Genomic DNA, 15,738 nt, shown 5'->3' on the forward strand with positions numbered 1-15,738 from the left:
AGTAACGTTTTTGTTGCGCATCATTTCTCGCGCACCTTTCACTTTTCAGCTGGCAATCTAGACGCTCGGTTCCTATATTAGTTGTATTGCAGTGGTAAGGATAGCAAACATCATTTTTCTTTTCTTGTATTTTGCTAGTTTTATTAAATTACTTTTATGAAAATGCAATACCGCTAAGGATTCTTAAAAAACCCAAAAAATTCTGAGCGGCACTACAATTGCGCCCGTCACCTTGAGATATAATATGTTAAGTCTCATTTGACCAGTAATTTCACTAGCTAAGGCACCCCTAGGCAGGAAACACAGTAATATTTACATGTAACTGCTTCACGGCAGAAATAGCCTCCTACTGGTATTTATGTTATCCTGTTACCTACGTTTGTCTAATGCCTATCCCGTAACAATTTTATATGCGTTAATATTCCCACCGCAGACATTTAAAGAGATAAACCAATAATAATTCGGCCGCCTTGAACAGCGCAGCGTTCAAGTGACCTCTACTAACACAATGACGTTTATGCGCGTTCAGTCGGCATTCAGACACCGAACGTGTATAGCGTGGTCAGTGGAATCTGTGGAACAATACAGATTTAGTTTGGGATTTATTTTCGCTTTTACTTAGGAAAGCGTTGCATGCAATTGTCATATTATGTCGCAGACGTTTGTGGAAAACAAATATATTTGAAGAGATTAGACCGACAATACAAACTATTACCACAGTAGACATAATTATTACTACGGAGTCCGCGTCAACCAATTTTTGCGGGGGATTTAGGTGTGGCGTCCAAGACCACCGGTGTTAGATATTGTAACATAAGGCTTTAGTTTGAATTTCTGTTCCATTTTTACACCACTAAACGGAAGAATTCGACATTTTAGTTTACATACGTATGTTGCAATGAATATTTGTCAAGACATTTTATTTCGTTTGATGACGTATGCAGCGATGATTATAAACGACCCGCTAATGTGATTTTTCTTTTCATAGTGTAACGTACCGGAAACTAATGAGTTGCGTCGTTTCGTGTCCCGGCCTCCGTCAGCCGGCGGTCGTCTGCACTGCACCATGCTGCGTCATGATGATGAGGAGGCGGGGGCCTACACCCTGTACCTGGAACACCTGGGTGGACTGGTGCCATTGCTTAAAGGCCGCAGAACAAGCAAGATTCGACCTGAGTTTGTTATATTCGATCCGCAAGCTGAAGGTATGTGCTAGTTCTATGGGTTTTTACTTCAATTTTGACATGTTGCACTCATGTAAAAAATTTAATTTGTTAGTTTTATCTACTAAATTGAAAGAAAGAAAAATTGTCTAATATGAAAATCAGGTATTTATTGTATCATATTGTTATCTAATGGATTTTAATGTGGCTTAAATATCATATTGTGGATAATTATAAATTAATCTTTTTGTATCAGAGGGCGCCAACGTGCCTGCACCTGCAACTCGAGAATCAAGCAGCTCTAGTGCGGGTAGTTCGTCGAGTAGCAGCGGTGGGCGGGGCTACTCCTCCCCCCGCACTCCGCGCCACAACCGCGCACCCCCCTCTCCGCGAGACCGCTCCGTCCCGCCGCATGATGACTCGTGCTCCTCCGATACCGAGAGAGAAGAGGGTATGTTCAGTTTAACTTCAAAATTTCAACCATCGACTCATTTATCTTACAACTTTGATATGTCTTCAGTCTTCTGTTTTAATTATTTACGTGCTACAAAATGATTTAGATGTAATACATATTCATGGAGTAAAACAATATGTTGTTGCTCAGCAGGTTGCTCTGGATCGCCGCGGCTGCAGCGGAGACGACGTGCGAGAGAACGACGAAAAGCGCGCACTTCCACAGATAAGGAAGATATGCCCAATCAACTAGCATACATCGACTCATTACCAGAAGTAAATATTGTATCCATGTAATATATTTATTTGAATATAGCTTACCATCAAATTCTTATGAAATGAATAAGATTAATTTTAAAATACTTTTACTTACTGGTCTTCGGTTATTTTCAGGATGTTCGATTAGTGGAAGTAACATCTAATATTTGGGGAACGAAGTTTAAAATGCACGGGTTAGCCAAAAATGTTCCAGATAATCTTGGGCAAGTCACATACAAAACATCGTTGCTGCATTTGCAGCCAAGGCAAATGACATTAACCATCACAGAGCTTCGAGATGACTACCCGGTGCGCCCAGATCCAAATTTCAATCCGAACATATTTTCAGAAGACGAAGAAGACGTTTTTCATCCTAGTGACAATAATTCACCTACTCATACTAACAATAATATTAGAATGAAGTTTAATCCAAATATTTTAAGTGAAAGAATAAATAATACAATTAATATAGGAAATCAATGTGACACAACAAACAATAATATAAATAACACAAATCCGTCAATAGCTAGAACTAATTCTTATGAAGAATTCCCGTTTATTGATACTAATGAATTAAATAATTTAACAGATAATATTTATAATAGTTCGCCGGTACGACACACATCACAGTCGAGTGATAGAAGAATAAATAACACTGCCAATGTACCTAACAGACATGCTATATCTCCTTTACGCTGTGAAAGTTCAGTACCAACTTTACAATCACCAAAGAACGCCGTCGCACCGACTGATATTATTTTCGAGAGGCCTTCTCCTCAAGCGGTTACTTGTGGTGGAAGAGGAGATTTTTGTGTTGGCAGAACAGATTACAGTGTCCGATCAGATAATGTATCTCTCAAAGGAAATCTGTCCAATAACGAACATCAAAGCTTTAATTTAAATCTTAGTCTAGAACCTAGCAGACAAGTAACAATAAAAAAGTGTGATAATCATGTAGCGGATAATTGTCTTTCAAAATTACGAAAAAATATATGCAATAGAGGAGAGTCTTCATACGATATAAACACGAGAATACTTAAATCTTTTTGTAACAAAAGCTTCGAACATGAAGTACATCCCGACGCGATGAGTAAAAAGACGGACACTTTAAAGAACTTACAGAAAAGCGAAGATCTTAAATTCATTGATGAAGAAACTCCAGCAGAAAGTATCAGTAATATAATAGATAAACCTAGGGAAATAAGAGTACAACGAACAACTACGGTGGTACCGATAAGCCCAGTCTGTGCTAATATTCCCATGTATGACACCATGACGCGTAGTTGCAGTGTTGGGTATTTAGATCTGGTTGATCCGCAAGTTCTTCACGCACATGTGAGCTTATCTGCACTCAGAGGGGAACCTCCTCGCAGGTTAGTGCTGGTCAACAATAAGCGTCAGCGGCGACCTAAAAAATATTTTAAAACAGATCTGAAAACCGCCGAAGTAAAGACACCACTGCGAAAGTGCGGAAAATCACGAAGTTTAGATTCCAGCGAGTTGTCTATAACAGCAGATAAGGTGAAGAAGCAATCAAAGACTGATTTGAATAAAGGGGAAGAAATCAATTCGAGTATGGGTGAAGACAATAGTGGAACGAGTGCGGAGGAGAGTGGAAAGAGTGTTACAGTTGGAAGAAGATCTAGAAGAGATTATCCTGTTTGTACTGTGTGTCGGTTAGTGTCGCCATATGACAGGCGAGAGGTGCACGCGGATTCATATGTGTGCGTAGCCTGCAGCACGCGCATTACAACGTCGGCGCCGGCGCAGCCACAGTACACAGACAGCGACACCGACTACAGCAAGTATTATCGTTAGTAGTAGATGCTTTTCTCACCCGCCAAACAGTTGAAGCGAATAGACCATTGTAATCTTTTAATTTAAAGCGGCCATACTCAGTTCAGATTTTTTAATTTTTAAAACACCGAGCACATGGCAAGTGGTGATTACCATCCGTTATTGAGGTTGTTTTGATGCTGTAATATTTCTGCCAGTAAAAATGTTTTATTCGTTTCAGTTTTTTTTCTACTTCACCAGGTCCGGGCGAGACGCGGCTTATCTTGCCAGGATAGCCACTCGCTAGCTAGACATAGAGAGACACGCATGAAGCCAGCCTACCCCGCATTTCTGCAATAAATAGGGATCAAACAGCTTTTAATTTTAATCATACTTCAACGACAAGCTTTGTGAATAGCTTTTGAATAGACCTTTTAAATGAGTAACATGTGGTTTCCGGTCTTTAGTAGCTTAACTTGCGTAAGATGCTTTAATCATTGTTGAACTACCTACCCAACGGCTCCAAAAAATCTCTATAATGCTATTCATAGTCTAGAGATATTGAGACAGACTAGAGATGTGATTATACTAAAAAACATTTTAAATAACTTTACACTCTTTAGGGTTTATGCAGCATTGATAGTGCATGAAGGCAGGTACTGAAGAAAACTAATTTTCTAAATTGTTTTATGAATAAATCTCGCTTCTTGCAGCTTGCGGTTAGATGTTATGACTGGTTTGCTGGGCTAAATGAACTCTGTACCATTAATCGAGAAAACTAGGAGAGCCAAATTTAAATAATATTTTTGGTCTATTTTCAGGGCCTCCAATTTTCCCCGCCCCATTAAATGTAAAATGCCAACGATTGTGACAAATTCACGTCATAGATACATTTTTTTTTTTGATAATAAGGGACGAGACGAGCAGGACTTTCAGCTGATGGTAATTGATACGCCATGCCCATTACAATGCAGTGCCGCTCAGGATTCTAAAAAAAAAAACAAAAATTCTGAGGGGCACTACAATAATGCGCTCTTCACCTTGAGACATAGGATGTTAAGCCTCATTTGCCCAGTAAATTCACTAGCTACGACGCCCTTCAGACCGAAACACAGTAATGCTTACACATTACTGCTTCACGGCAGAAACAGGCGCCGTTGTGGTACCCATAATCCGGCTTCCTGTGCAAATTAGCCTCCCACTTATTTAGGGCTGCCTAGTAGAAAGGCAGCCTGTCTTACCATACCAGTAGGTATAACCGATAAGCATGGTATTGCATGAAGTGAGGACTTGTTTATCATCATTATAATAATAGAGGTGAAATCAAAGTTTTAGATTTTATTCATTTAGATTCTAACAGAAAGCGCGGAGCCCTACATATTAGAAGCATACTTTTGGATTCGAACGGTCTAAATTTTTTCTGAAAAACTTGTAATAATTTTTGTTTTATTAAGTTTCATATTTGTATGTTGCAGGTTCCTTAGAACAGCTTGCATTACGTCTGTTGGCTACACGCGGGAACAAGAAAAGCAGCAATAACAGTATCGTACGAGAGAGTAGTTCTGCGCCGGCGTCACCCCGCCCCGCGCGCTCGGCTCCCCGCCCCGCGCCCGCGTCCCCCGCGCCTACTCCGCGCAGGCATCGATACTCCTCTGCGTCACCTATACGGTATCCTACTAATATTATAAATGTGAAAGATTGTATGTCTGGATGTATGTTTGAACTTCTTTAACGCAAAATCTACTGAATAGATTTTGATGAAACTTTACAATAATATAGCTTACACACCAGAATAACAAATAGGCTATAATTTATAAATCTATAGTGTGAATTATGCAAAATATAAAAGAAGTGTGATTGTTGCTAATGAATACAACTAGCGCCATCTCTTATCAACTAGCAAGCAAAAGATCAATACAATTTATATGGCAAAATAACGTTTGCCGGGTCAGCTAGTATTATATATTATTACTAGCTGACCCAGCAAACGTTGTATTGCCATATAAAGTAATAAAAAAAATGTAATAATTAAAATTTTTGGGGTATAAGATGACGACCGATTCTCAAACCTACAAAATACATAAAATTTAACGTACTACAATTGGATGTAATGCCAGAAAAACGTTCCAAACCACAATCATGTCAAAATTGTGTTAAGAACACAAAACTGGTCACAAGATTCATATAAACGGACTGACAAAATAATTTACACCATGACTTAGTAGTCCAACCGACATGTAAGGAATATTTTTATAATAATAATAATATATATTAAACTTTAAACACGAATTATTACATTTTAAGGAATTCGTGTTTTAACCATTAGGTTGTGGCTTGGAACGCTTCTCAGGAACTACATCCAATTACTGTATTCTATAGATATGATGGAACAGAATAATATAAAAATCGCAATACAAAAATAGTTGTTGATCGGAAATTGATTAAAATTTGAAGTTGTGTGTATTTTTTAATGTTGAATCTAAAATAAAAATAAAAAAATGTCAAAAAAACTAAAATAAATATTTAGGCGGTCACCCTTATCATTTAGGGGTATGAAAATTTGGCCGATTCTCAGACCTACTCGATGTGTACACAAAATTTCATACAAATCGGTTAAGCCGTTACGGAGGAGTTTGGTAACAAACACCGCGATGCGAGAATTTTATATATTAGGTTTGAGAAAAGTCCAAACTAAAGTACCCGAGCGATCAGATTGTCATGTTTGCAACGTTTTGGAGCTGACACACGCGCAACTCTGCGGCCATAGCGGCTGCAAAGCAAGCTAGAATCGAGATTCACGATACGATTAAATTAGTATTACTTTATAATACTTGAAATTGAAATTGTTACAGGCAGTTATTAAATTCACCGCTACTTAACCGAAGGAGAAACAAGAAACCGTCTGAGAGTTCTGATGACGAGTATCCGAGTGGTTACAGTGAGATTAACAGCAAGAACTACAGGGACTTGGAAAGCTTCCAAAAGGCGCAACTCAGAAACAAAGTAAATTATACAATTCTTTAATAATACTAGCAACAATTGATTACATTGAATGCGTGTTATTGAAATGAAGTATTTTAAAGTTGTTTAGGTACTATTTTATTTTGTTAATTTTGACAATATATTTGGGACAGATAGATACGGTAAAACTCAAAATATACACAGTAAAACAGGATGTTTGTGTATTTTTAGTTGTCCTAAAATCAGAAATGGGAGAGTCACGCTGCCGTCTTATAACTCTCTGGTGTTAATTGTGTCATTAAAATGTGGGCGACAGCGATCAATTAACACCAGATGACCAGTGACTATTTAGTTATATATTCACTTTAAAAATTAATAATTAAAATAAAATGAAACTAATACTTAAGTGGATTGCCCATTCAACAAACATGATTTTTTTTCCGTTTTGCTAGTTGTACTCGCCCTTGGAGGGTTTTTTTTGTTGTTATTTTCACAAATGGTATGCATATATATCGGTAACTATGATCTTACCTATTATTATATTTTTGATTAGTTAACGGAAACCGTAATTCAATATAATAATTAAATACAATATCCCTCTTGTATTCAGTTAAAACGTGGTGGTATGAATATAACGTGTGGGACTGACAAACGAAGCTCGCGTCGTCAGCTCGTGATGCACAACAAAGCGCCGATGTGGAACGAGAACAGCCAGGTATACCAGCTGGACTTCGGTGGACGAGTCACCCAGGAGTCCGCGAAGAACTTCCAGATTGAGTACCACGGGAAACAGGCAAGTGGAAATAGCCATTATGATCACATACAATCAACATGAGATTCATTATTTTATTATGAAAATAAGGGACGAGACGAGCAAGACGTTCAGCTGATGGTAATTGATACGCTTTGCCCATTACAATGCAGTGCCGCTCAGGATTGTTGAAAAACCCAAAATTCTTCTGAGCGGCACTATAATTGCACTCGTCACTTTGATACATAAGATGTTAGGTCTCATTTGCCCAGTATTTTCACTAGCTACGGTGCCCTTCATACGGACACACAGTAATGTTTACACATTACTGTCTACGGCAGATATAGGCGCCGTTGTGGTGCCCATAAACTTGTCGGCATTCTGTGCCAAGAAACCTGGTGACATGCTCGCTTAACTACTCAACATGACGTACGGCAAGTACTGTTACGTTCCCGCGCAATTTTTTGTAAACTTTTTTATAGAGTGTTCGAATCTACCTGTTCAAAAATATACCTACATTATTCGCCTTCATTCTAGTATAAGTTCAAAGGAAAATAGCACTTCCTTAAACCAGAAATCGAATGAGGCGTGCGTATTTCTAAGTGCTTCCGATCTACTCACTCGGATTACCAGTCGAATTTCAACATGCTTCCGTGGGAGGATCCTTTGAAAGTAGCCATCTTATGTCGCCTCGTCACCATTTCTTATAATAAAAAAAATCCATCTGTAAATACCTATAAGTTTGTTATTTTTAAGTGATATCCCTCACTTCTGGGATTAAATATATAATAATTTATTTTGTACCAAAACTCATGATCGATGCGGGACTCGAACCGGCGCCTCTCAGGTGCCATCCGAGCCCTCTAAACCAACTTACACCCAGCCAATCGTGCAAGTGGCGCATCGGCCGAAATGTTGGCATGTATTGTTCAACTCTTAAGTTGTGACTCCATCTACAGGATCTACTTTACAGTTGATAATATAGCATATTAGGAAATTGACTTGAGATGTCGCTCTTGCAAGTCTAAGAGACAATGTCTAGTTAGTCCATTGAAATGTTATCTACATGAGTTTTGCATTTTTTAGAGAATGCAATTTTATTTTTGGGATATGACCCACCACAGGGTCAATAGAAGCTTAACCTCAAGTTTGTGGGGTTACCTCCCTTGTCCCCCGGCCGCCATCTTGGAAAAAGGGGTGAAAACCCTTTTTTCGCGAAATCTCGGAATTTATACGTCTTACAAAAAATTCGTAACGACATAAGTAGTAGCAAATTATTCTGCCTACAAATATGTTTATATAACTTTTTGCCCTAAATTAAAAATTAAAGAAGTTCTAAGCAAAAAAGTGAGACATTTTTTATAAAAATTTTCTTTTATGCTCTATAACTTTTTTTTATACATTTTACAAAAAAAAATACCTTAGACCAATCTTTTCAGGAAAATTTCTCCCGATTTTTCAAGTGTGGGGCTAGATAAAAAAAATTTGTGTGAAAGTGCATCATTCACGTTTTTACCAAAATTCATGGATATTTATAATTTGCTGGATGGTCTTTTGGCAGGTAATGCAGTTTGGTCGGATCGACGGCAACGCTTACACCCTGGACTTCCAGTACCCGTTCTCAGCGCTGCAAGCGTTTGCGGTCGCGCTCGCGAACGTCACGCAGAGGCTCAAATGAGCCCTCGCCGTCACCTACAGCAAGCGACTGCGGTCGTACGGTTTCTATAACCGCTGTGGGGCATGAACGACATGACAACTCATATCAACGCCATGTTTCAATACCGCCCGATTCTATACACACCAGCGACCACACAGGACTTCGACAAATCCAAGCCGCCAAAATAATGCAGCATACGCCAGTTTTTGCCGTAATAACGTCTATGTAACGTCTGTATAACGTACGTATATCTGTACTAATATTATAAAGAGGAAAAATTTGATTGTTTGTTTGTTTGAATTGAATAGGCTCCGAAACTACTGAACCGATTTGAAATAGTAGATTGTTAACCGAGGGTCGAAAGAATCAATTCCCGAGGTATTTAGACGCCCGAGCGCAGCGAGGTCGGCTATAGTCCGAGTAGGAATTGATACTTTTAATCGAGTTAAACACTCTACTTTTCATTTTGAATATGAGGAAAATAAAACTAGTTGTTTATCTAAGCACAGATTAGTAGTCTTTTTAAATTTCAAATATGGAACTTACCGCGTAATTGTTGCGGCTTATTCCGCTCAAAGAAGTATGCGCTAAGTTCACACTCACTGTTTAGAAAGTCACATGGCCGCAGCATTTTGTCTAATTAGTTCTTTTTTACATAAAACTCTTCACAGCAATTCTATTTTTAAGGTTCATTCCGGCCCTTATGTGGGAAGTAATTTGTATGAGTTTTTCCTTGTCTATGGAGGGAAACAGCATCCGATCAAAACAACATTACTTTCCGAGTATGAGAAATGAAAAATTATTTCACTGTTGGAAAGGTACACTATTCCCGGGTGACATAGGCTATATTATATTATAATTTTTTTTTGTTTAAATTATTAAATACCCGTGTGTAGCCGGGGTAAACTGCTAGTAGTCTTATAATTCGATAAACGCCGGCTGCACACACGAAAAAGTATCGCGTTACGCCTGAGCCGTTCGTGCAAGCGAGAGCGGGGAACAAGCGATAGAGAGACACGATCGGCCTTTGCGTCCGGCTTGTGAGGCATCTTGTTCTTTGATTATAAAAAAAAGTAGCATCGGTCGGCGATTGCAGTAGATAAAATTTGGTTATGTTACAATTTTGACTAAAAGTATTATTATGACTCATCTAAATGATCGAATAAAACGATGTTTTCTTATGATCTTATCACGTAAACTTATCGTCCGTAAACCGACTTTATAGCCGAAACACATCTTTGGATTAGGTCAGTAGGGACCGTACCGAGTACGATCCCGGACCAATTGGTGCGTGGCGCTCACCCATGCCCACTGGACCGCCCGATGATCCGGCCGTACCAAATCCGATCATGTGTTTAGGCTATTACAGACAACTTATTTTTTTATCAACAAAATTTGTCTAATAAAGACGGCGAACGAAAAACATACTAAGCAAAACTGCTTCTCCTATTTCGGGTCCAGTCCACCTCGACATTCAGTTCGATTGTCAATACGCTACAAACCTTGTAGTAATTAAGATAAAACACTAGTGGCCATTTTCCCATACTAACGTTCTCGATTCATTTCTCTTTGGTTAACCCTAAACCAAAAGTACCTTCATTTAAAAGACCAATATCATAATTATCTGTGCATCTCTATTCTACTTTTTTTGATATTGTTGTTTTTGTAAGCGCTAGAAGTACTTGAAAAAGTGAAAACGGCGTTATCGTATAAGCCGCAAACACAGACCTAGTATACTAATCCGACAACAATAAGCGAAAATATAAAAAATTCCGACACAGAATATTTCCTTCTCATTCAGCCTCTAAAATTTCGTTATAATTGGTAAATTTTGGAGGAGGAATTTGTCGAGAGCGAAACCCTGATTTTTGAGTTTTTTTACACACGATTTTTAGTCGGAGCACCAGTTGTCCTTATCGTACTAATTGTGATAGGCTCGCTTGCGTTAGCGCAACCGTATATTATTTTAGAACTCTTAAATCTGAAAAAGGCCTCAGCTAACTTAGTTGACGTAAGTACCAATACCGTGCTTCGTGCGGTACTTCGTATACCTAACACCGTTCATTTTATGTGCTGCAAAAAAAATTACCGCATTGCATATTAATATCTAAGTTTTAATGAAAAAAGTTAAAATATTATAAGAATAAATAAATTCCTTACACCGAAAGAAACTTGTATTCATGGGCTGTGTGGTCGCTGACTTGTGTAATAATTATTCAATGTTTATTTTTTTTTTAAAAAGATGCAGTTTTGTGTCATGGATGAAATAGGATACGATTTTCAGGAGATCGGCAAAGTTTTTATTCAGATGTTTTTATACGCTTTTTACACACCATTTACATTAATCGCGAATAATATTTTTTTGTATTTTGTGTCGTTATTTAAGCCACAATTGGTTTGCAAATATATGTATAGGTAACTCTGACATTATTATATTCTGTGATTATATTATGAATACTTAAATAATTATTAATAAGCTTCACGAATAGCTGTACGTATTTGCTATCAGACTTAAAACCCACAATTTTTATGTTTAATTGTTTACTATTACTATGCAGTTGCATAATTATATTTTACAGTAGTTTTGTTGATTCTTAATCAATCAATAATTGAATAAAACAGAGAAAATGTTAACTGTGGTTATAAAACCAGCTACAAACGTACCTTAGATAATTTATACGTCTTGATAGAGGCTTTTGCAGTTTAGACAGCCGATGAAAACAGGCCAGGATTATTACTTTAGTGACAAGCTAGGTACGTCTTACACACGCAATTTGTATTTCACTTTGTGTGCGTGCATTGAACAAAATAGAGGTTAACAGTCAACCTCAATTTTTTTCGATGTTCACAGCTGTCAAGTTTATCCAGAGTCGAGACGTATAAATGATTTAACACGTCATTACTTAAATAATAAACGTTTATGTAGTTTAGTAGAAAAACGTATTTTAATTTAGGTGTTTGTGTGATAAAATATGTTGATTATAGTAGAATATTATTATCTACAAAATATTTGAAGTTTTTTTTTTATTATAATGATACGAGCATAAGGCGATGCTGAAAATAGCCGTGATCATACCATTTCTGGTGAAACAGGACAATCTCATATGTATGTGTGTAGTGTATAATTTCGTTTTCCTTAAATGTTATTTAATAGTTTGTCGTTTGAATATTTATTCACCCAGAATTGTAACTAATTTGGTGTATAGTTGAATTAGGAACAAATGTTTTATAAATACTTTGATTTTTTAATGTTAATAATATCTTATATAAATAGCTTATAATACCTGACCACAATTCCCTTTTACATATTAAATAACTGTTAGAAAATCTTATGTAGTTCGTAAGTGTATTTGTCTATATTAATAATAGAATATTGGTTGTCGTGTATAAACCCTAAGCGATTCATGCGTCTCTATAATCTATAGCTAGATTACAATGGCCGTTTTGACACATGTCAATATTGACGTCACATGTAAAATTTTAAATAAAAGAATCGTAGAGAACCACTTTTTTGAACCGAGAGAACGAAACCGAGCCATAAACACTAAAAATATGTAGACGAAAATCGGCCATAGGATATTGTAACAACTTTAGTAATAACTTAACTAGAATTATGTATAAAATCTAAATGGGCGTCGTTTGAACATCTATTTTTGCACAACTATCTATTCTAACCTTAGAATATTTATATGTCTAGAAAGAGCCTCTTGTTGCTAGACAACCGATGAAAACAGGCCAGGTTTACCATTTTAGTGACAAGCTACGTCTTACACTCGTGATTTATACGTAACTTTGTGTTAGTGTGCGTGCAATGCTCAAAATAGAGGTTAACCTCTATTTTGAGCATTAACTGTCAACCTGAATTTTTTCCGACGTTTGCACAGATGTCACAGTCTATCTAGACGTATAAATGCTCTACGATTGTAACTTTTACTGTATCATAAAGCGTTCTGTTACTTAATACCATACACGGATAAGGTATCAAATTCTAAAGTATTTATAATTTAAGAGCGAACGTCTCCTTGGATTGAAATAAATTTTACTATATAACAAAATAAGTATGGTACAAACAACATCAACACACAATCCAAATACCTACTATATTTGTAGATAAAGAATGCAAACAAATGCACTGTGATAGCATAATAGTTAAAACATACGGAAACGAAAAAATACGTATCACTTCGAACGCAACCCAAACAGGAATGAGCTTGTGCACAAAATGGCGGACGTTTGACAACTGCACTGCAGTACTGACTGCTTTCCTACCACGAAACACGCAACGACAGCTGTCGTCGACCAACTGACGTCATACTGTGTACAAGTGATATGGACAGATAATGGTTATAATCGTTCGCTATAAGAATGGAACTCAGTAATGGACCGTTTGTTTACATTCTTAATCTGGTATAGTAGGTATTTGAATTGTGTGTTGATGATGTTTGGACCATACTTATTTTTTATAAGAGTTACATTATAAACTTACTTTTACTGTCTTCATGCTGATGATAATCTTTGTTGACTAAACAAAAAATATGAGGAGTGAATCTCTCTACAATACATTAATAAAGTTGTTTCTAATTAAAACACGACGCCTTATGTCAGCCTTTTCATGAACTAGTGTTTTAATTCAGTTAATAAATTTGAAACTTATTTTGTAGTTACGAATGTTTTAGTTTTTGTATGGGAAGAAAAAGTTACATTCCTACTTCTAATGTATCCTTATTCTATTACCTAAGTCTTTATACTAAAATATATAATTTATAAAACCAGGAATCTTCAAGAAATTTCATATTACATATCCATTTTTATAATTGATTTTTTTACTCGTTTGATCGTTTCTTGTCGCAGTAACGTTTGTTAATAATGTTATACTTATCAAGTACCCAAAACTCCTTTGCTCCGTTAATATAAGATAATTTGTATAAGTTCTACAAAACCGTTTATGTTAGCCATTGATAGTCTTTCGTTAATTATAACTTTCCAAAAAGAAACAAGAATTACTCAAAATATTATACCGTCAACCGTGATAAGATAAATAATCACAGATAAAATAAGATACACCTAGGGTTACCATCCCTCCGAATTAATCCGGACACAATCTGACATTTGACATTTTTCACATCATTGACATTTAACACCGGTCCGGATTATGTCCATCTCTTTAACTTGTGCGATCTCATTTTTAATTAGATGGAATATAGTAATAATCTACAAATTAACTAATATAAAATGAGACTTTACGAGAAACGAAATCTAAAGAGATCATCTAAAATGTCCGGACTTTTATCGAAATGTCAGGCTTTTTTTCAGGACTTTTCAAATTACTAAATGGTAGGTAACCCTAGATTACTTGGAAGTTAAATGTCTATAATAGGTTAACTCACAAAGTGCAATTTCTATATACCGCTAATATTTTCTCTCTCTGTTTTCGTTGAATGCTAAATGTATTCTTGGTTAAATGTCTAGTAGTTGCAATTATTATGGTTGTTGTTATTATTTAAATAATAGTTTTGATGTTGTGGTTATACTTCAGTCATTATGAGTTTGTTATAAAGATCGTTAATAAAAAACATTAGGCCTTGTCGTCTTACACCGAACGAAGTGTATCCTTTCTCTTTCACACGTCGCGTCAAACCATAGACTAACAATAAACATGGAATTATACTTACAGTATAGACAAAGAAAGCGTGCATTAAAGAAGAAAATCTGACATTTGATGACAATCTGATAGAGATACAGCAAGAATGAAAACGAAAGTGAATCTATTGTAATAGATTTTATCTACACCCATGCTTTAGATCCTCTATTAAAGATTCTGAAACAGTTAGCTTATTGCCAACATAAAAACACCCAATGTTCTAATAACCATTACATCATCCAAAAGGTGTTGTAATGTTGTACTGAATTTCATAACAACACTCCTATGTTTTTTTTTATCCCTTCATGCGCAAAGAGTTTCAACATACAGCCACATTCTTATTGCTCGATGAGTGGTATCGTATGAATTTCAAAAAAAGAACATTTTCGTTTACGCGCGCTCCACACTCCCAGAACGTCGCGCGCCGTAAAAAAAAGTAGGTTATTCGAATCCCCGCCATTTTCCTTCGATATTTTTATTGTTTTGTTTACAAAAAATGAGCGATTCATTTTAAACGCTGCAAAAGAACATTATATTCGAGTGAATTTTAATTATTGCACTATACAAAATGTAAATTACTACTAAAGTAAATAATTGTTTCATTAATACTTAGTTTATTTGTATATAATCAGTAATGAATAACTATTAGGTTACTACTAGGACTGGTGTTTTAATGTTAGCAGTAAGCTAACTGTTCCAGAATCTTTTAGAGGATTCATATTCTGGGTGTAGATAAAGTCTTATATGCAACTGTTGATAATTAGGTATTAAAACACTCATGTGATACTATTATCCACATTCGTGTTTTAATACCCCTTATTACACAATAGTTGCATAAATAACTATTAATGGACAAGTCGTAAATAGTCAACCACGCTTGACATTAACTCCTTACTATTTTGAATTAACAACCACTAGCTAACGCACATATTGATAAATCGATCACGCATTATCCGGTTGTCACTTTGTGTATGCGCTTATTATATTCTAACGGCCGTTCCCAATATTCAGTCTATCTACGGTTATGGCCTACCTGATCACTCACCTTATCCGTACACGCTGTCTATCAATGGGATCA

At 36.4% G+C, this 15,738-nt stretch overlaps 1 protein-coding gene across 1 annotated transcript; it reads left to right on the forward strand.

The window, feature by feature from the left end:
- Nucleotides 1–550: 550 nt before the first annotated feature.
- Nucleotides 551–12,846, forward strand: LOC126968598 (uncharacterized). The gene is made up of 9 exons (XM_050813623.1): nt 551–561; nt 989–1,205; nt 1,420–1,614; nt 1,768–1,892; nt 2,010–3,687; nt 5,126–5,318; nt 6,503–6,653; nt 7,222–7,404; nt 8,924–12,846. The coding sequence occupies exons 2-9, from the start codon at nt 1,067–1,069 to the stop codon at nt 9,038–9,040; spliced, it is 2,781 nt and encodes a 926-aa protein (XP_050669580.1). The 5' UTR covers nt 551–561; nt 989–1,066; the 3' UTR covers nt 9,041–12,846.
- The last annotated feature ends 2,892 nt before the right edge of the window (nt 12,847–15,738 follow it).

Source organism: Leptidea sinapis, chromosome 1 (assembly GCF_905404315.1).
Source record: "Leptidea sinapis chromosome 1, ilLepSina1.1, whole genome shotgun sequence".
Classification (NCBI taxonomy): domain Eukaryota; kingdom Metazoa; phylum Arthropoda; class Insecta; order Lepidoptera; family Pieridae; genus Leptidea; species Leptidea sinapis.